This window comes from Anolis sagrei, chromosome 1 (genome assembly GCF_037176765.1).
Source record: "Anolis sagrei isolate rAnoSag1 chromosome 1, rAnoSag1.mat, whole genome shotgun sequence".
Taxonomy (NCBI): Eukaryota; Metazoa; Chordata; class Lepidosauria; order Squamata; family Dactyloidae; genus Anolis; species Anolis sagrei.
The window spans coordinates 31347969-31370252 of NC_090021.1; the positions used below are offsets into that span (position 1 = coordinate 31347969).

Below are 22284 nucleotides of genomic sequence, written 5' to 3' on the forward strand. Positions count from 1 at the left end.
TTGGTGGTTGCTGTAACTTTGCTATGGGTCACATTTCATGTATGGTTCCTGAGGATTTAGAAAATGAGTGAAAGACAAAGGCAAAACATCTGGTTAGCATCATCGTGTAGCTGAGCAGCTGATTCTTGGATGCTTTCTTAAAACTGTAGCTGTTTAAGCTTATACATGCCATCAAATCGCACTATACAAAGGATTCTCAAGAAATATGGATCTGAACATCTGGGGTTATTTTCCCTATGCTGATCTTTTTCCCAAGCGAGAAACATGTTATCTTTTTATTAAAAGGATGTGTTTGAAATGCAGGAAACGGCCTTATTCCAGGTTAATTTATACACCAGGGCTGGTACTGCTGGTTCAGATCAACAGTAGTTTTTTGCTTCTTTTGAAGTGAAACCTCTTTGTGGTGGTTTACAAGATAAACATTTGAAACAATAGTCATCCCTCCACATTTGTAGTATTGACATTTGTAGATCTCAGTATCCATGGATGTGATTTAAAATGTTTGCTTTACAAACGTCTGGGTCGGCTAGTGTCACTCTATCTATGATCAACCCCCTAGAACAATGTTTCCCAACCGGGGGGTCGCTAAAGATAATCAGAAAACACAGTATTTTCCGTTGGTTATGGAGGTTCTGTGAGGGAAGTTTGGCCTAATTCTATAGTTGATGGGGTACAGAATGCTCTTTGAATATAGTTGATCTATAAATCCTGGCAACTACAACTCCCAAATGTCAAGGTCTATTTTCCCCAAACTCCACCAATGTTCACATTTGGGCATATTGAGTATCCGTTCCAAGTTTGGTCCAGATCTTTTCTGGAAGTTTTAAAGCAGAGGCTGGATCAAATTAGTGCAGTTTGGCATTACTTTAACTGCCATGGCTCTGTGCAATGGAATCATGGGAGCTATAGTTTTGCTCTTTAGCCTTCTCAGTCAAAGAGTGCTGATGCCTCACCAAACTACAACTCTCAGAATTCCACAGCATTGAGTCATGGCAGTTAAAGTGGTGTCACAATGCATTAATTTGACAGTGCAGATGCACCCTCCATAATCCTTGCGTAAGAACATCTGTATACACTCATATAAAGAATAATTTCATGTATAGTGAAGGGCTAGAAGGTAATGGCACTCTATGCAGTCATGCTGCCCACATGACCTTGGAGGCATCTACGCACAACGCTGGCTCTTTGGCTTAGAAATGGAAATGAGCACCATCCCCCAGAGTTGGACATGACTAGACTTAATGACAGGGGAAACCTTTACCTTTAGTTACATATTGATTTGAAATGGCACAATAATTGTCTATGGGCCTCTTCTAACCACAATTGTAGCATCGCAGAAGAAACCCCACATTTGCCAAAGCTTGACATATTTACAGTGTGGGTGCATGGGAAATGTGTGTGTGCGTTTCTGACAGGTATAGCGCAATATATTCAAACGCACTTGTTTAGAGGTAGCCTAATAAACCGAAGCTCCAGGAAACTTGTCACTTGTTTTCCCTTTCTTCCTTGGCAGGGCCGGGGGGAGGTGGGGGGACCCCTAGGCTGAGCAGTGATGGAAGAAGTGTTTTACCTTGAGAGGCCGAGACACTAAGCTCTTCCAGATGAGATCACTGTCAGAGTTGATCAATGTGCTGACCTACTTAACTTGACAGTGCCTTTTTACCTATAGCGGAATGGCTGACACCAGTATAATAAATATGCATGATTTCCCTCCTCCCTCCAGCAATTCCTTCCCAAACATATCAGCTGACTGCATCCCTGTTATTAGCAGCAGTGCTGCTTAATCTTGGAAGGACACAAGCTTTGCACAAAACACTTTTTGTACAGCACAGCCATCTAGCGGCGATGGTGCTCGGTCTTCTCTGCTGGAACACAAAACAGATGAAGCTTTTACAAAGGCATTGTGCAGCATCTGGTGGCTGTAAATGATTGTATTACACAAACTTGAGCTTGGGAAAGTGACATTTTTTGTACTGCATTGCCCAGATCAAGCCATCAGCATGGCCAGGCCCTAATGGCTGGAGGATTCAAGGAACTGTAGTCTAGTTTCTTACTGTTGTTTACTCTCATCACTCCAAGTTCAACTTATTTATTTATTTTATTTATTTACTGTATTTGTATACCGCCTTTCTCAGCCCGTAGACTATTCAAGGTGGTTAACAGGGCAAAATTCAGTGCTTACAATGTCATAGATACAATTAAATACATAACATATAATAAAAAACTAAATAAATCAATACAATATAAATTCATAGTGTCTCCTTGTTAAAATGTTGTCCGGACTCATTGTCTAATCATTCCATTTTCCTGTGTCAGTTACTCTGTATTTGCTTGTTCAAAAAGCCACATCTTGACTTTTTTCTGGAATGTTAAAAGGGAGGGGGTCAATCTAATATCTATAGGGAGGGTGTTCCACAGCTGAGGGGCCACCACCGAGAAGGCCGTCTCTCGTCTTCGCCAAACATACTTGTGACGAAGGCGGTAACAAGAGCAGGGCCTCCCCAGACGATGTTAAGGTCCTAGATGGTTCATAAGGGAGATGCATTTGGTGATAGATTAATGATGGCATGTTTATTGTCTTATACTATATTTACATGTTGCATTTTATTGTGAAGTGTTACAGAGTGGCTATATTAAATTAGCCACTGATAAACATGACATGCTAGCAATTGTGTTGGTGTTGTATTGACAGTTTATTTGGCATTCAAAAACAGATTCACAATTCTGATTGGCCAAACACCCACTCATTTCCCAGCCCATCACGACATCATATTTAACAATCATGTGTTTATAATTCTTTTTTTGCTTGTCACATTTTGATTTTTGAGGAAAAGGGTAGGAAAGGGAGCAACAAAGAGGGAAAGGGAAAATGAAATAAAAAGAAGAAGAAGAGGGAAAATAAGGGAGAAAAGAAGCACAGGTGTTTGTTCTTACTGGAGAATATTTGGAAGGATTTAGCATTTGGAAAACTCAATGTTCTGAGGTTTCTATTTGATATCAGTTGCTGGAGTGGAAGGCACTGTGAGTTGATATAATAATAATAACAATAACAACAACAACAACAACAATAATAATGACGACAATCATCATCATTTTATTTCTTATCCACATCTCCTGGTGGCTTGAGGTGGGTTACATTCAATCCTGCCACTCTAGACATCAAGTACCATATATACTCAAGTATAAATTGACCCGAATATAAGCTAAGTGGGTTTTATCAAACAAGTTACAAAATAAATGACTGGATTAAGACTGGACCAGTGGAGTTGAGAATTCACTATAGGCTGTTTAGTGTAGTCTTGAAAAGAGCTATTCATGGGCCTGAATCTGCTCTGCGTATAGGATCACATGCCCCAAAATTGCTCCTTTAAACTTTGGTCTAAGAACCAGAGCAGATTCATTGCCCTACTGACCTCAAAGCAGGCATCCGTTATGTACACAATACTGTATAGTGACGTGGTTCCATTTTAACTGATATAACTTAATACTATGAGATTTTGTGATTGTATTTTTCTTTTTTTGAGGAATTTTCTGCTAGAAACTTCTAGTGTTCTAGTTCAGGGCTAAGAATTTTTTACGTGATTCCAGGACCGGTATATAAAATAGGTATAAAGATCAAATAAGGAGCAGCGGTTTAATTGATGTGATTTAATTCTAAGGACTTCTATGATGGCATTTTCCCTTTCTTTTGGAGAGTATTTAAGAATCACTACTACAGAGTTGTAGTGCTCTACTTTTTTAAAGCATAAGTTTCTATGCAGAGTGCCTCAGCAAACTAGAGATCCCAGGATTTCTTGGGATGCGACTCTCCTGAAATTGCAACCAGACCACGGAGGTCTATATTTCTCCCAGCCCTCCTTGGCTAGAGACCTTGTAAAACGACAATTCCCAGTATCCCATAGCATTGACTCGTGGCAGTCAATCATGGGATCTGTAGTTTGGCAAGGCACTCTTTGGTAGAGAAGGCTAATGACCTTGTGATCCCATAGCATTGAACCATAGAAGTCAATCACGGGAGTTGAAGTTTGGCAAGGAGTTGAAGTTTGGTACCCTTTGACAGAGAAAGCTAATGACCTTGTAAAACTACAACTCCCAGGACTCCATAACATTGAACCATGGCAGTCAGTTGTGGAAGTTGTAGTTTGGCAAGCCACTGGCAGCCTTTGGCAGAGAAGGCTGAAGACCTTGTAAAATGACAACTCCCAGGACTCCATAGCATTGAACCTTGGGAGTAAATCTGGGAGTTGTAGTTTGGTGAGGCATCAGTACCCTTTGGCAGAGAAACCTAATGACCTTGTAAAACTACAAGGTCACTCATGGGAGTTGTAGTTTGGCGAGGCACTGGCACCCTTTAGCAGAGAAACTACAGCTACAGTAAAACTACAGCTCCCAGGACTCCTTATCATTGAACTGTGGCAGTGAATCGTGGGAATTGTAGTTTGGCGAGGCACCAGCACCCTTTGGCAGAGAAGGCTAATGACCTTATAAAACTACAACTCCCAGTATCCCATAGCATTGAGCCATGGCATTTAAAGAGGTGTCAAACCACATTAATTCCAGTATGTAGATGCCCCCAAAGTGGTCTTCCTACCCTCTCTATCTATCCATGTATTTTTTTCTCACTTGAATCTACAAAGTTTCTGAAAACAGGAAATAGTGTAATTTAACAGCCTGGACCATTCAAAGCAGTAGTTCTGAACTTTGAGTAATCCAGCTTCTTTAAAAAACTTCATTTCCCAGAATTCTTTGCCATTGTACAATCTGGCAGGGACTTCTGGGAGCTGAAGTTCCAAACCAGCGAAGGACCAAAGTTTGGGACTCAAACATGGAAAACAAAAGCAGAGACATTACATTTTAAACACAGGAGAATGTTGGGGGGAAGAAAGCCCTGAGTAAAGCTACATCCCCAGCTTCTGTTACAATCTTTTTGCAACAATCCGGGAGAGAAACTGTTTCAGTAGGACTGGCTGAGTTTTGCCAGGAAAAGGGAATGGCTTCAAGACGTATTCAGTAGGCGACGCTGAAGGCATTCCCCTTTGCTGGCAGCAACATGGCACTTCCTTGGCAGAGGAAGGGGAGGAATCCCATTCAGTCCCAAGGCAGCCGAACGTGAGTTTTTACACGGGGAAAACAACGTGTGCATGTTCAATTTAAACTTGCACCATCTATATCTGAACAGTCTCTCTCTCTCTCTATGTAGTCCACTTGTTCTTGTTCAGTTTAGGGTTTTAAGGTCGGCTGTATAACAATGACTCCTGGGGTGCATCTGCACTTTGGAATGAGTGCAGCTTAACTCCCATGGCTCAAGGCTACGAGATCCTGGGAGGTGTAGTTTTACAAGATCTTCAGCCTTCCTTGCCGAAGAGTGCAGGTGCCCCATAGCATTGAACCAGGACAGTTAAAGTGGTGTCAGACTGCATTCATTCGGCAGTGTAGAGTTCCTGTGGCACCAGGGCCGGCCCTAGGTAATTTTCAATGGTAAGCAAACATTATTTTGGCGCCCCCCCCCCAAAAAAAAAACCAATCACTGAAAAAAAAAAAGGTAGAGGTGAATAAAGAGTTACCTTAAAGAAGAGAGTGGCACAGAGCAGCAGCAGCAGCGAGGATGCCCCTCTTCTCCTCCAGGGTCTTCCTCCTCCTCCTCTCCATTTGGAGGTGTCTAAACGGAGAGGGGGAGGAAGAAGAGCCCAGAGGAGAAGGAGATGGCCAAGCCTCGCTGCTGCCCCACACTCCTCTCGCCACTCTACAAGGTGCACGGGGCATGAGGGGAGGGAAAGGCGTGCACCTTTCTCTTCTCCCTCGCACGCCTTTCCTGCCTCTGCCGCTAGGAAAGGCACATGCAGGGCGAGAGGGGAAGGACAGAGGCGCGCGCCTTTCCCTTCCCCCTTGCCGCATGCGCGGCTTTTCTGCTTCCTCCCGCTGCTGCCCCCACCGGCGCTGCTCATGGGACGAGGCCCAATTGGAGGGAGGGGCATTTAAGGAGGCGCGTGAGCGCCCCTGGGACAAACAAAGTATTCCGCGGTCGCTTACTTCGCGTAATGGAAAAGCCGCCCCTGTGTGGCACCTTAAAGGTTTAATGCAAAGTGTTCTCCAATCATCTCCATGGGGGAGGATGCTCATCAGCCATTCATTCTTCTGGTTGGTTGTCAGGAAATGATAGATAGATAGATAGATACACACACACATACTGTAGAGTCCCACTTATCCAACATAAATGGGCTGGCAGAACGCTGGATAAGTGAAAATGTTGGATAATAAGGAGCGATTAAGAAAATGCCTAATAAATATCAAATTACAATATGATTTTACAAATTAAGCACCAAAAACATCATGTTTTACAACAAATCGACAGAAAAAGCAGTTCAATACACAGTAACATTATGTAGCAATTCCTGTGTTTATGAATTTAGCACCAAAACATCGCAATGTATTGAAACAGCTGTGGATCCGGGCAGGAGGCAGACTGCATTGGATAATACAGAACGTTGGATGAGTGAAGGTCGGATAAGCGAGACTCTATTATATTTATTTTAATACCATTTTCAAAAAGAAACTATAGTGCCCTGTGGGAGAAACATGCTGCTCTCCTTGGAGAAATTGTCTTCATACAATTTAATAATAATAGTAGTAGTAGTAGTAGTAATAATAATAACAACTTTGTTGTGAGTTTTCCGACCATGTTCCAGAAGCATTCTCTCCTGATGTTTTGCCTGCATCTAGGGCAGGCATCCTCAAAGGATGTGAGGTCTGTCTTGGAACAGTTTCTCCTCATAGAGATGTTCAATATATTGTCAAAGGCTTTCTGGCAGGAATCACTGGGTTGTGAGTTTTTTGGGCTGTATGGCCATGTTCCAGAAGCATTTTCTCCTGACCTCACAACCTCTGAGGATGCCTGCCATAGATGCAGGTGAAACAACAGGAGAGGATGCTTCTGGAACATGGCCCTGTAGCTCGGAAAACTCACAACAACTCAGTGAGTCCAGCCATGAAAATACAATAATAGCTTTATTTATACCTCACCACCATCTCCCAAAAGGACTCGAGGTGGTTTACAGAAGCACATATAAGTGCCATAATACATAAAAATAGAGGTAAAATTACATCAACATGTTAAACAATGACAATATAGCTAATATACATAGCTTTAACATATTAAATGTGTTAAATTAAAACTTTCTTATATGTGTTACTTCTTCACAAGGAGGAGGAGGCAGTCTATAACCAGCCCTCCACATTGGTGTCTTTGACTTTTGCGGATGTGATTATTCACGGGTTTGATTAATATCTTCTCTCTAGAAATCTCTGCATCCTCCAGTTCGACTCTATATAGTCCAGTTCCTCCAGTCATGCTGGAGGATGAGATTCCTATAGAGCAGGCATGGGCAAACTTTGGCCCTCCAGGTGTTTTGGACTTCAACTCCCACAATTTCTAACAGCTGATGGAATTGTGGGAATTGAAGTCCAAAATACCTGGACGGCCAAAGTTTGCTCTTACCTGCTTTAAGGACTGTCATGATATGCTGTCTGTTCTCCCCCTCACTCCAATATTTTTAATTTAAAAAATTACTTAGGTAATTTTCCACCGACATAACTGTGAAGCCAACAGGACATTGAAAGTTGCCTGGAAAGGCCAAGAGCTCAAACACTACTCCCGTTCTAAATATCTCAGTATCACCTTAGATCGAACACTAACATTTAGGAAACTATATGAACACCAAGCACAAAGTAGCTGCACACAATAACATCCTGCAGAAACTTATTGGTGGCGCATGGGGTGCAGACCCAAAATTAATGAGAACATCAGCCCTGGCCTTATCTTACTCAACTGCTGAGTATGCGTGCCCTGTTTGGCACAAGTCTGTCCACGTGAAGCAGTTGAATATAGCTCTGAATGAAATATGTAGAATAATCACAGAATGTTTCAAACCAACACCTGTTGATATAGACTCTATAAGCTAGCTGGCATTGCCCCCCCCCCCCCCGCCAAATGCATGAGGGGAGAAATAAGGTTGAAGGCTGTGAAAGCCATCCATTGCATGGTTGTCAGCCTCCTCCCAGTAGACTAAAATCAAGGAAAATCTTCATGAAAACCACCACAACTCTTAATGTTCCTCCAGCAACAGCAAGAGTATCCCTGTGGACAGCTAAACCAAGAAATCCCAACTGGATGGCCCCCGACAAGGGTTCTTCCTCCAGGGGCAAACCAAGAATGGGTAACTTGGAAGTCCCTGAACACACTTAGAAGTGGAGTGGGCAGATCAAAAGACAACCTGGCAAAATGGCACTATCTAGAAGAACATTCCACCTTGTGCAACTGTGGAGCAGAACAGACAACTCAGCATCTGCATGCTTGCCCACAATGCCCTGCCTCATGCACAGAGGAAGAGTTGTTTAAAGCTACAGGCAATGCGGGTGCTGTTGACAGTTTTTAGTCTGGAGTTGTTTAGCCACCTGTGCTCCCTCTATTTTATCACTTTTATATTTGTTTATTTATGCAATGCTTTTGACATTGAATAAATAAATACATCTTAAAATTAACAGAAAAAAAACACAAATAAAGAAAAATAACATTCCTAATAGGGCCCCTGATGGTGCAGTGGGTTAAACCGTTGAGCTGCTGAACTTACTGATTGAAAGGTTGGCAGTTCGAATCTGGGGAGCGGGGTGAGCTCCCTCTGTTAGGCCCAGCTTCTGTCAACCTAGCAGTTCAAAAACATGCAAATATAAGTAGATCAGTAGGTACCGCTTCTGCAGGAAGGTAACAGCGCTCCATGCAGTCATGTTGGCCACATGACCTTGGAGGTATCTACAGACAACACCGGCTCTTCCGCTTAGAAATGGAGATGAGCACCACCCCCAAAATCAGACACGATTAGACTTAATGTCAGGGGAAACCTTTATTTTACCTTAACATTCCTTATACATATATAAATCTCAACATATTTAAACAACTACCATAACAAACTATATGATAGACATCTCTAATTACTAATAACTCTAAACTACAAACACATACATATATGGTTTAATGAGTTTTAAAAGTGGATTTCCTGCTTCCCTTTTGCCAGTTTCTCTGTAATTTAACCCCCCCCCCCCCCAACATTATATCTGATAAGTTATTAACTTCGGCTTGTTTAACATTAACAAGCGAATATCCCAATATTTGATGTACATGAAGTATTTCCATTTCTCTCATATATATTGATACAAAAATTTCCATTCTTCTAAGAATGTGTCCAGTAATGTATCCTTCAATAACTTTGTTAATGTGCCCATTTCTATTAGTTCCCACATCTCCACTGCCTAATCTTTTGTAGTTGGTGTTTCTGTCTTTACTCCCAGTTGACCATATAGGATTCTTGGTGTTGTTAACATATGCTGCAGTATTCTCTCATGATATGCTGCCTGCATGATAATCCAGCCAACAGCTGAGCTGCTGCATTTTGTATTAGCTCCAGCTTCCTAGTCTTCTTCAAGGGCAACTCCAAGTAGAGTGCATTGCAGTAGTTTAACTGTGAGGTTACAAGTTCATGGACTACTATGACTAGGTGCACAAAAGGGCATGGCTAGTACATCAGTTGAAGCTCTGAGTCACAGAGTCCACTTGGGTTTCCAGTGACAATGCTCCCTGCTCAGGTTATATATGTGCTTGATCTGTTTTATAGTAAAGTTTTAATTATTTATTGTGTTCTATTCATAGAATATTTCAGGTCAGATATACTTTGCTATCTTGATTATTTAGGGTGAGCAATAGATTAGAATACTTTCAATTAACCATTAAATCATATAGCCTTGTACACAAAGAAGACATTGAAATCCACAAGCACATGGACAATTTCAACAGAAAGGAAGCAACCATAAAAATGAACAAAATTTGGCTACCTTTGTTGAAAAACACTAGAATCAAGATAGTGAATAAGGAACACAAACTGGACACAGAAAGTCTCCATACAGTAAGCAACCGAGGGTTTCCTCAGACAAAGGATGCCCTCAGGCAACAAACAATTCAAAGCGAACAAAGGCCAGGCTATTTCCAAACTTGCTAATTGTACCCTTCACGGTAGTTTAACAGACAATAGTTCTTTTTCTGGACATTCCACAGGTATATATACTCCATTTGCTTGACTACCATCAGATCGTCTGAAGATGCCATGCGAAATGTTAGGAGAAAATGTCGATAGGACATGGTCATACAGCCTGGAAACCACACAACACTCCTGTGCAGCCCTCATTTGTATGCACAATTTCCCATAGCTATGATTAATTGCATTTGCAAAGAGTCCTGTAGTCATCCCCCCCCCCCATTTCCCACCCAAACCGTAAAAATTTGCAAGCCACATTTATTTATTTATTTATTTATTTGATGCACTTATTAACCGCCATTCTCAGCCCATAAGGGCGACTCATGGCGGTGTACAGTACACATAAAAGACAATTACAAAAGCCATTTTCAACAACATATAAACAATACAACAAATTACAGACTACACTAAAAATCCGCTTCGTCTCTTAGTGGAATCATAGCCAGTCTCATATTCCTTGTTCCATTCCAGTTCCCATTACCGTATTGTTTGTTGTTTAGCACTTAATTAAATGCCCTCTCGAACAGCCATGTCTTAAGGCTTTTTCGAAAGGACATGAGGGAGGGCGCCTGTCTGATGTGAGCAGGGAGAGTGTTCCACAGCCGGGGGGCCACCACCGAGAAGGCCCTCTCCCTCGTCCCCGCCAGCCGTGCCTGTGATGCAGGTGGGATCGAGAGAAGGGCCTCCCCAGACGATCTCAAGGTCCTCGTGGGCTCGTAGGCCAAGATGCGGTCGGAAAGGTATTTTGGGCCGGAACCGTTTAGGGCTTTGTAGGCCAAAACCAGCACCTTGAATTGGGTCCGGTAGCAAATCGGCAGCCAGTGGAGCTGGGACAACAAGGGCGTTGTGTGCTCCCTGCCACCCGCTCCAGTTAGTAACATGGCTGCCGCGCGCTGAACCAGCTGAAGCTTCCGGGCCGTCTTCAAGGGCAGCCCCACGTAGAGAGCGTTGCAGTAATCCAGGCGGGATGTGACGAGAGCGTGTACCACCGTGGCCAAGTCAGACTTCCCGAGATACGGGCGCAGCTGGCGCACGAGCCTGAGCTGTGCAAATGCTCCCCTGGTCACCGCTGAAACCTGGGGGTCCAGGCTCAACGATGAGTCCAGGGTCACACCCAAGCTGCGAACCTGCGCCTTCAAGGGGAGTGCGACCCCGTCCAGCACAGGCTGTAACCCTATACCCCGTTCGGCCTTGCGACTGACCAGGAGTACCTCTGTCTTGTCTGGATTTAGTTTCAGTTTGTTCGCCCTCATCCAGACCGTTACAGCGGCCAGGCACCGGTTCAGGACCTCGACAGCCTCCTTAGTAGCAGGTGGGAAGGAGTGACAGAGTTGGACATCATCTGCGTACAGATGACACCGCACCCCGAAACTCCGGATGATCTCACCCAGCGGCTTCATGTAGATATTAAACAGCATGGGGGACAGTATGGAACCCTGTGGCACCCCACAAGTCAAAGGTTGTGGTGCGGAACAGGAGTCCCCCAATAACACCTTCTGGGTGCGGCCCTCCAGCAATGACTGGAGCCACTGCAAAGCAATGCCCCCAAGACCCATTTCCGCAAGGTGCCCCAGAAGGATACCGTGGTCGACGGTATCGAAGGCCGCTGAGAGGTCCAGGAGCACCAACAGGGACACACTCCCCCTGTCTAGCTCCCGGCGGAGATCATCCACTAAGGCGACCAAGACCGTCTCGGTACCATGCCCCGGTCTGAAACCAGACTGTGCCGGATCCAGATAATCCGTGTCTCTCAAGAATACCTGGAGTTGTGAGGCCACCACGCTTTCCATGACTTTGCCCAAGAAGGGGAGATTGGAAACAGGCCGAAAGTTGTCCAATTTAGTGGGGTCCAGTGATGGCTTCTTCAACAGCGGCTTTATAATAGCCTGTTTTAGGCTCGCTGGAATCTTGCCTTCTCGAAGGGAGGCATTCACCACCACTGTTACCCACTCAGCCAATCCCCCTCTGGCCTCCCTCAGAAGCCAGGATGGGCAGGGGTCTAGGATGGACGTGGTGGGCCTCATACCTCCAAGTATCTTGTCCACATCCTCGGGTTTCACAAACTGAAAAGAATCCATCAAAATAGGACAAGCAGGTGCTCTCGTTACATTCTCGGAGTCTGCATCTAACGCGGCGTCCAGCCCAGAACGGATCAAGGCGACTTTGTCTGCAAAGAACCGAGCAAATGCTTCACAGCGCGCGCCCGAATTGTCAGGGCTCCCACCTGCAGTGGTAGGAGTTAAAAGACCTCTGACAATCCGAAACAACTCCGCCGGACGGTTCTTTGCAGACGCAATAGTGGCCGCAAAGAAAGTTTTCTTTGCGGCCTTTATTGCCGCGGCATATGCCCTAAGAAAGGACACAAACCGTGCTCGGTTTGACTCGCTCGGATCCGAACGCCACACGCTCTCTAGTTCCCTCTTCCTTCGCTTCATCACTGCCAGCTCCTCAGTAAACCAAGGGGCTGGTTTAGCTCGGCTACTTGAGAGGGGACGTTCCGGAGCAATCATGTCAATAGCCCTGGCCATCTCCCCATTCCAGAGAGCCACCAAGGCTTCGACATGGTCACCTACCGAGGTGGCGGGAAAATCCCCAAGAGCCGTCAGGAATCCCTTCGGATCCATCAGCCTCCTGGGGCGGACCATCTTAATAGGTCCTCCACCTTTGCAGAGGTTAGGGGGCGCAGTGAGCCTAAATCTGATCAGGAAGTGGTCGGTCCATGGCAACGGAGAGATGGACAACTCCTCAACACCGCCACCCTGTTCCCATCCCTGGCAGAAAACCAAGTCCAATGTGTGTCCAGCACAGTGGGTGGGGCCAGATATTTGTTGGGACAGCCCCATGGTTGCCATGGCAGACATGAAGTCCTGAGCTGCACCTGTGAGGGTCGCCTCGGCATGGATGTTGAAGGTTGTACATCCATATCTTTTCCCAAGTTGGTCAGATGCTCTATCAAAACCTCTTTCAGAATCCTAAACCTGTTCCCCAATATCCTTACAACTCCATCCCCAGAGAAATCCGGTGGTCTAACCTCCTTCTTGGGTTTAAGGTTTTGGGTTTTTTGTGTGTGTCAGGAGGGACTCGAGAAACTGCAAGTCGCTTCTGGTGTGAGAGAATTAGCCATCTGGAAGGACATTGCCTAGGGGATGCCTGGGTGTTTTACCATACTGTGGGAGGCTTCTCTCATGTCCCTGCATGAGAAGCTGGAGCTGACACATGGGAGCTCACCCCGCTTCCTAGATTCGAACTGCTGACCTTTTGGTCAGTGGTCCTCCAGGCACAAGGGTTTAACCCATTGCTCTAATGGGGGCTCCTAGGGTTTTGGAGAACTGAATATCACTTATGGGCTGCACAGTTTCTACTGCTGTTCTTCACCCACACTTCTCCTTAATTAATGTAGGCTTTTTGAATCTGACAATTCATTATATACGTATATACAAACACAGGCATTTCAGAATCTGTTAAAATCCAAAACACTTCTGGTCCCAAGCCTTTAGGATAAAGGATACTCCACTTGTTTTGTTGTATGTAACATGGAACTGTAATGAGAACGATATTTGGCTTATATTTGTTTTCCTTTCTTGTACTGTAGGCTCAGTGGGTTTTAGTTTAATAATTCTCATTATTTCCTTGTTTACAGGTGTTGTTTACCATGATGTTTTCCTCCTAGATAACAAGAATCTTGAAAAATGTCATTACAATTAAGGATGCTGCCTGAATGGGAACTGTATTTTTACCTCTTTGTTTCTTTTGGCTTTCATTTTTATTCTTTCTATGAAGTCTTCCAGACCTCTCGAGGTAAGTCTCTCTCGCAGGCATTTGGTCTTTGGGTACTGATTATTTTATAGTTCTCAGTGTATTGACTTTGGGTACTGCTTTTGTAGTTCTCAGTGTATTGACGTAAATAGTTCTTCTTAATGGGGTACTTTCTAACAGTCCCCAGCAGGGCGTCCCACAGAGGCTTTCTGCCTGAAGCTCGTGGGTAACCTTTCTTTGTATGAGCTGAAAGCTACAGAGAAAGACTGGAAAGTACAGCTTGTGCTTCTACTTTTAATGAAAGTGTAATTCCAGGTTGTACATTAGCTTAGTAAGAAAGCTCTAGAAGCATTAACTAGGCATTTATTTATTTTTTCAATAAGAGGAGAAACTAAGCATCTTTGAAGGTTGGCTTACTAATGGTTTCAAGGGATTAAAAATGAAAATTTGTTGTGTACTTTTCTAATGGAGAATTCAGAATGTTCATGCCTAGATGGTATTTTTGAGAAATGCCATTGAAGGCAAGGAATGAACTCCAGCAGAGTCTGCCTATCAGCAAAAGACACATAGGAGACGGGAAAGCATGGGTGACCGTCCTTTTAGCCCCTCTTATATCGTCAGCAGTCCTGTTTCGAGTTCTGCCTCCCATCACATTCACATGTAGAAACCTAAGAGCTGGCAAAAAACTGGCATTCATCTTATATTCATCACATGGTTAGCATTACGTTTTTTTAAATCAGGAGAAGCAACCCTTGCCCTGCCCAAAGGCCCTTACGTTAAACGAGACTGACACCAGTTTAACACCACTTTTTTCCATGGGATAAAATTGTTCTGCCCCAAACCCCATATGATAGAAGAGACTGTTGACGGTTGGGAAACGTAACAGGATGGGAAATTTTGATGATTCTCATCCTACCTGTTTTTCAATTCGAACCATGGGAGTAAAGTACGATAGGAGGTAGGAACTCTGAAGATGATTACTGGTCAATGTTCAGAGTTCCCTCCTTTCAGGACATTTCTGCTTTTTTTTCAACCCCGGAACATGTGATAAGCTCCGTGATTCTCCAAGCTTGAAAAGAGGCTGATGTTGTATGTCAGCCTGTTCAGCCTGTGATTGTGTCTAATGATCAGGTTCCTTTGGATGATGGAAATGACTATGTTGTTCACGTTCAAGTTGATTCCTCTGATGGGAATGGGGATGCTGTCCATGAAGATATTCCTGAAGGGGATGGTCTGTTTCCTGGGCTTGGTTTTATAGATGTAAGCAGGCCTGTAGCGAGGGGGTGGTTTTAGGGGTTCAAACCCTCCCCGAAATGTTTCAGATTTTTTTTAAAAAAAACCTGGTTTACTCATGAATTTTAACTGGTTAACCAAATCCCCATGCTGCTAAGTCTATGAGATGCAAAAATCAAGAGTCCCTCCAGAACTGCAAGCACTATCTCTAGCAAATATTGACAATTTATTCACACTGTCATTACTTGCAGCAATAGCCGATGTAGCGAAGCAACCAAGTTGTGTGTGTGTGTGTGTGTTGAATGCTCTCATTAAGGAGGCCAGACTTGGTGGAGGTGGTTGACAGGGGTGGAGCTGCAGGCTATTGAAGGTTGCTCTGCCCCCTCCTGTGCTCTTTGCTTCAGCGTGAGCTAAGAGGCAGGTTTCAACTCCACCCCACCCCCCAAAATTTTCAACCCTCCCCAAAATTTTCAACCCCCCCCCCAAATTTTCAACCCCCCCCCCCAGATTGTCAACCCTCCCCGAAATTTTTTTCTGGCTACGGCCCTGGATGTAAGGCCTGAATGCAGTTCAGTTGAGGGCTTAGAGAGGCCTGTATTGCTGCAAAGGGATTCTCAAGGTGCAGATTTTAATGAAGCCTTGAACAGAAGTGGTTTTAGCCAGGAAAGAAAACAATTCAGAAATTAAGGCACTCAGTCAGATTAGAGCAGAAGTTAGAAGTGAAACCAAAATTGAGGAAAAAGCCATTCTTAGCTGTTTGGGAAACAAAGTAGACATATAAGTGCCAAGTACTGAGTCTAGCTTCAGACAAAGCAATGTTGGATTCTCGATAGGTTCTTCATGCCAAGTTCCTGGATCTTTGTCTTTGTTTGATTTCTGTTTTAAGTGCCTTTGCTGTTATTTTGTCTTTGAAATCAAATCAGTTTCATGGACTTCTTTGGACTATTTCTCTTTGGATTAATTGCTTTTTTTTAACTTCCTAATCATTTGGATTTACCTTTCACTGTGGATTACTTTTTTATTGCTTTGGCTTGTATTACCCTCAATAAACTGCTTGCTATTTTAACTCAACTGTGTGGTGTTTAAAGTCAGAGGGAATCCTTCTCTGGAGTGCAACAGCTGAAATGTCCTACGAGGAGGAAATTTCCAAATGTGATGAGGTCGATTGCCGGAGTTCTCTCCTTTCAGGGCACTTCTGCCTCTTTGCAACCAAGGAGGGCTATGCATGATAGCCGGAAGTAGTTTAACTCATGTGATGAGCTCAGTGCCTCTCTATGCTTGAAAAGAGGCTGAAGTGTCCTACAACTGAGAAATTTCTCGATGTGATAAGGCGGATAGTTGGTGGAACTCATCTTCCATCACTCTCCCATATTTGCTCCACAGTGTTTGAGGACATTCTGGAGTAGATTTGAGGCTATATCGGGGACAGCCAGTGTGATGTAGTGGTTTGAGTAGTGAACTATGACTCTGGAGATCAGGGTTCTCAGTTGTAGCTTTGTGTGATTTACAGCTGCCTGAGAATCTCATAACACTTCAGATAGAGCAACTGAATGATGTTAGTAGGGAACTGTATACAGCCTGCAGGAAAAGAGATTCCATCTAAACATTATAAAGAACTTCCTGGCAGTAAGAGCTGTTCAGCCATGCAATGTACTGGCTTGGAGTATGGTGATATCTCCTTCTCTGAAGGTTGTTCAGCAGAGATTGGATAGCCATCTACTGAAGGTGCTTTGATTGTGTATTCCGGGGGTTGGATTGGATGGCACTTATGGTATCTTCCTACTCTGTGATCCTGTGAGTTTAGAACCCATGTTGTTCTCAGGTCGACTAGTGGTTGCATAATCCTGCTAAATAACTGAGTGGCCTTTCACATTGCACAAGTATAGTACTATGATTCTACTTTAACTGCCATTGCTCCATTCTTTGGAGTTCTATCCAGAAAAAAACTACAAATCCCAGGGTTCCACAGAATACAGGGAGAAAGGGGCTTCAAAACTGAGAAATACTGTATCTGACTGGTTTGCATAGGTAAACCTAGAATCTCAGCCTAATCCTAATCCACATGTTGGATCCTGTGTTTTTGTTACAACTCGTTTGAGGCTTGGAAACTTAACCTACTACAGAATGTTGGCATCAGGTGAACTGAGCAAGTTACATTGTGATTTGAGCCAGTATATGCCTCCCATATTATAATGGCTTCACTCAGATTGTCAGGCAGAATTGAAATACAGGATTTGTACCTAATGTGATGAATGACGTTGTTTCATTTCTGTATTTAAAAACGGTTTGAAATTGGGCTTCATGTCCAGTAGCTGACGACATAAATCCAGAGCAGCATCCTACTTACTTCTAAATGTTTTGGTGTAAGCAGAAACGGAAAAGCCTAGTTTGCATCAATAGGTGGACATAAACGGGATCTGAACTCAAATAGCCCTAAGTCTACATCTATCAGGCCTACCCAAAAGCCATTCCATTGCACAGATTCAAATTTAATTTTTAAAGCAGAGGTACACTGAATTTCAATAAAACATGCATATTTTGGCATGGACTTTTAAATGAGGTTTTAAAAGATTTCAAAGATACTTTGCAGAACCCCAACAATGCTTTCACAGAACCCACAGAGTACAGTTGGAGACCTGTTCTCTTGAATGGCGGTCTTTCTTTTTAAAAGGCTTGTTTCTGTTATTGGGAACAGGTGCTTTGTAAAGATGTTTCTCCTTAGTTTGTGGTTCAGCTAGTGTGTTGCGGTATATAGCTTTACTGTTTCTGTAGCATGGATATCAGTGCCCCCTCTGTCTCAATGAATTACCTGATATTTTCAGATATCCAGATATCTTTCTAGGAAGACACATATCCACGCTCTGTATATAACCATCGTTCTTCAACTACAGTTAATTTCCACCTCTCCTAAACTCCTATTAAATATCTTTATACTTATGATGCAACGACTCAAATCAAATAGTTTTGACTATTTTGACTAAGGGTTTATCAATCTGCAGTAGTGTTTAGTTAGACTACATTGCCATGCTGTGTTTTTTCCACAAGGGGGAGATAGCAAAACAATCTTTACGAATGTTGCCTGCACTACTAAAAGCCAATTCGGTATCTTCACATTTTGCTATGTTTTTGTCTTGCAGTTGTTATTCTTGCTTTTGATGTTTACATTATGAAAATAAAATTAAGCCCAGTTAGGAATGTGCTGTAAATCCTGGATTTTTCATATTCAAATGTGTGAAATTAGAATGCACATTCAGGAAATAATTTATTAAAACAGCATACAATGTAATTTTAGAGTTTTAAGTGGATTGCTGTGATTTTGACCTGTCTAAAACCCACCCAGGCCCTTGGATATGATATAGGAAAAGGAAAACAATATTATATTAGGGAATATGTCTTAAATATTTGTTGTTATTGTTGTCTGACTTATGGCAACTTTAAAAAGGATCTGTCAATTGGGTTATCTTGGTAAGATTTGTTCAGATCAGGTTTACATTACTCTGAAAATGTGACTTGGCCAAGGTCACCTAGTGGATTGCATGACTGAGCAGGGATTCAAACCAACCGGGACTGTGGTGCAGCTGGCTGGGAGTCAGCTGCATTAAGATAACTACTGACCGAGTTCGAAGCCAGCCCGGGTCGGAGTGAGCTTCCAAACAGTTGTTTAGCTTGCTGTCAACCTTTACAGCCTGAAAGACAGTTGCACCTGTCAAGTAGGAAATTTAGGTACTGCTTATGCGAGGAGGCTAACTTAACTAATTTGCAATGCCATAAAATCTCCAGCAAGCATGCAAAAAGAATGAGGAAGTACTCCATCATTGTCACTAATGGACGGTGAAGCGACAGCTCCCCTGGTGGCCAGAATACCCTCATGAAGCTGGAATGTTAAATAGCCTCTGAGGATATTCTTCATGGAATATAAACACTGTAAATAAATAATAATAAATATTTTTTCCAGAGTTAGAGCCTAATGTCAAACTACCACATACGATCACTGTTTTAAATACTAGATGTTTAATAAGCAAAAGTAAGCAAGTGCCAACAGTCTTGGGTATCAAGAAATCATTTTGCTGTTGCCATGTAGAAAATTCCTGGAGTATGCTGTGGCCATACCATTGTCATACTATTCAAGAAGAGTTCTAATGATATTTACAGGAATAGTGTTCCAGATAGTTTATCTGATAATATGTATATTGTTGTTTTCTCAAAAACAGTGTTGAAAAGATGAAGTACAAATACTCAAAACACTTAGAAACAAATGTGGTCACTGCTGATCATCAATACGGATTTACAAAAAACAAGTCATGACAGACTAATCTGATTTCTTTTTTCGATAAAGTTACAAGCTGGGTAGATGCAGGGAATGCCGTGTATGTAGCGTATCTGGATGTCAGTAAGGCCTTTAACTAGGTACCCATGACCTTCTGGCAAACAAACTAGTCAGATGTGGGCTAGGCAAAACTACGGTTAGGTGGATCTGTAATTGGTTAAGCGGACGAACCCAGAGGGTGCCTACCAATTCTTTCTCTTCATCCTGGAAAGAAGTGATGAGTAGAGTGCCGCAGGATTCCGTCCTGGGCCCGGTCCTGTTCAACATCTTTATTAATGACTTAGATGAAGGGTTAGAAGGCATGATCATCAAGTTTGCAGATGACACCAAATTGGGAGGGATAGCAGAATTCAGGAGCAGAATTCAAAACGGCTTCAAAATACAGAAATGGGAGATTCCACCTGAACATGAGGAAAAACTTCCTGACTATGAGAGCTGTTCAGCAGTGGAACTCTCTGCCCCGGAGTTTGGTGGGGGCTCCTACTCTGGAGGCTTTTAAACAGAGGCTGGATGGCTATCTGTCAGGGGTACTTTGAATGCAATTTTCCTGCTTCTTGGCAGGGGGTTGGACTGGATGGTCCACCAGGTCTCTTCCAATGCTATGATTCTATGAAAACAAGCAACATTTAAGCCTGGATCTGCACTGCCAGATTATCTGTTCTGAACTGGATTCTATGGCAGTGTAGATTCATATAATTCAGTACAAAGCAAATTACATGGATTGTCTTCTTTGATAATCTGGATTATATGGCAGTGTTGACCTTGATCTAGTCAGTCTATAACTGCTTCTTAAGACATCTGGCCTCATGTTTGTGCACACTGACAACAACAGTTCCTATTTTAAAATTGGAAATGCACCATGGATAAGCAGTTAATGGTTTGTGGACCATCCTTTGTTCCTGGACCACTATTTTAATTAATAATATTCAGAAACCTTTCCAGCAAGCCAGGATTTGTAACAATCCATAGCATGAAGAATGCAGGCTCTTATCATCGATTTGTAGGGTAAGCTGTCCAAAAGACTAAACAAGACAGAAATAGACAGGAGGGAATACTTCTAGAACATGGCCATATAGCCCAAAAAACCTACAACAATCCAAGACAGAAATAGAGATCCAAAGATCTGAAAAAATGGGACACTTGAGGGAGAAGTTGAAAAGGGATCTGCCCTCTCTCCTGTCTCCCAAGCTTTCACACCCCTAGAAGAACAAGAAATAATAGCTACCACTTTCAACCTAAAAAGGTGCAGAGGGAAGACTGGTTAATTATCTTGATATATCACAATTTTATTTTCATGCTAATTGGTCATGTAGGGTTGAAGCTGTGAAACTCTTTTGATTAGCAGGAAATATGGCTGTTCCCTTTGAATTTAACTGCAATCCCCGTGGCTGAGGTAGTGGAAATTCACTTTCCCAGCAAAAATACATTATTACAAGCTGTGCATGCTGTAGTCCAAAGTACGTTTTGGGATGTCTTGGTTTTGAGTTGGAAAATCCCATTAGTTTTATAGGGCACCTGCTTTGGGTTGGGATGGGAATGACTAGGAATTTATTTCATGCTGACATTAGTGTATGGTTGCTATAGAAACTGTTCTATTAACTATGTGTCCTAATTTGCCACTATATCCTGTGTGTGTATGTGCCCTCAAGTTGCCCGTTGACTTATGGAGGCCCCATGCATTTTAGATGGATTTCTCAGGCCAAGAATTATCAGAGGTGGTTTTGTCAGTTCCTTCCTCTGTAATATAGCCTACAGTACCTGGTATTCATTGGTGATCTTCTGTGGAAATAATAAGCAAGGCTAACTCTGTTTAGCTTGCAAGATCAGACAGAATCTAGTGCCTTAGGGTATTTAGTGTAGAACTAATGCAAGGGAAATTCATGAGTTGTGAATGATCTCAATGTGAGGCTGGTTTCTGATATTTATGCCTGTAGCTATCTGGCTATACCTACTGTGTCCTTGTAACTTTCTATCTTGCCCACACCCTTTTCAATATGACCTCAAATTTATGTTTGGTGGAACATATCCACAGTGTCCATTCAATCTGTGCAGAGAGGTATAGCTTTAAAACAGTGTTTCTCAACCTGGGGGTTGGGACCCCTGGGGGGGGGGGTTGTGAGAGGGTGTCAGAGTGGTCTCTAAAGACCATCAGAAAATACAGTATTTTCTATTGATCATGGGGGTTCTGTGTGGGAAGTTTGGCCCAATTTTATAGTTGGTGGGGTTCAGAATGTTCTTTGATTGTAGGTGAACTATAAATCCCAGCAAATACAACTCCCAAATGTCAAGTCTATTTCCCCCAAACTCCACCAGTGTTCACATTTGGGCATATTGAGTATTCATGGGAAGTCTGGTCCAGATCAATCATTGCTTGAGTCCACAGTACTCTCTAGATGCAAGTGAACTACAACTCCAAAACTCAAAGCCAATGCCCACCAAACCCTTCCAATATTTTCTGTTGGTCACGGGAGTTCTGTGTGCCAAGTTTCAATTGCATCGTTGGTGGAGTTCACAATGCTCTTTGATTGTAGGTGAACTATAAATCCCAGCAACTACAACTCCCAAATTGCAAAATCAATATCCCCCAACCTCACTAGTATTCAAATTTGGGCATATTGGGTATTTGGTGCCAAATTTGGTCCAGTGAATGAAAATACAGCCTGCATATCAGATATTTACATTATGATTCATAACAGCAGCAAAATTACAATTATGAAGTAGCAATGAAAATAATTTTATGATTGGGGGTCACCACAACACGAGGAACTGTCTTAAGGGTTGCAGCATTAGGAAGGTTGTGAACCACTGCTTTAAAATATAATACAGAACAAGACTGATAGAGTTGGTCACAGAACATACTACTTTATGATGCACAAATCATCTACA

General features: G+C 42.9%; 1 protein-coding gene across 1 annotated transcript in view; it reads left to right on the top strand.

Moving 5' to 3' along the window:
• The first annotated feature begins 4868 nt into the window (after positions 1–4868).
• The window catches only part of HHAT (hedgehog acyltransferase), a 230799-nt gene continuing 213383 nt past the window's right edge, over positions 4869–22284 (top strand). The window contains exons 1-2 of the mRNA XM_060754333.2: positions 4869–5109; positions 13723–13880. Of these exons, the coding sequence (XP_060610316.2) occupies positions 13772–13880 (109 nt within the window). The 5' untranslated portion in view covers positions 4869–5109; positions 13723–13771. The remainder of the gene's footprint in view (positions 5110–13722; positions 13881–22284) is intronic.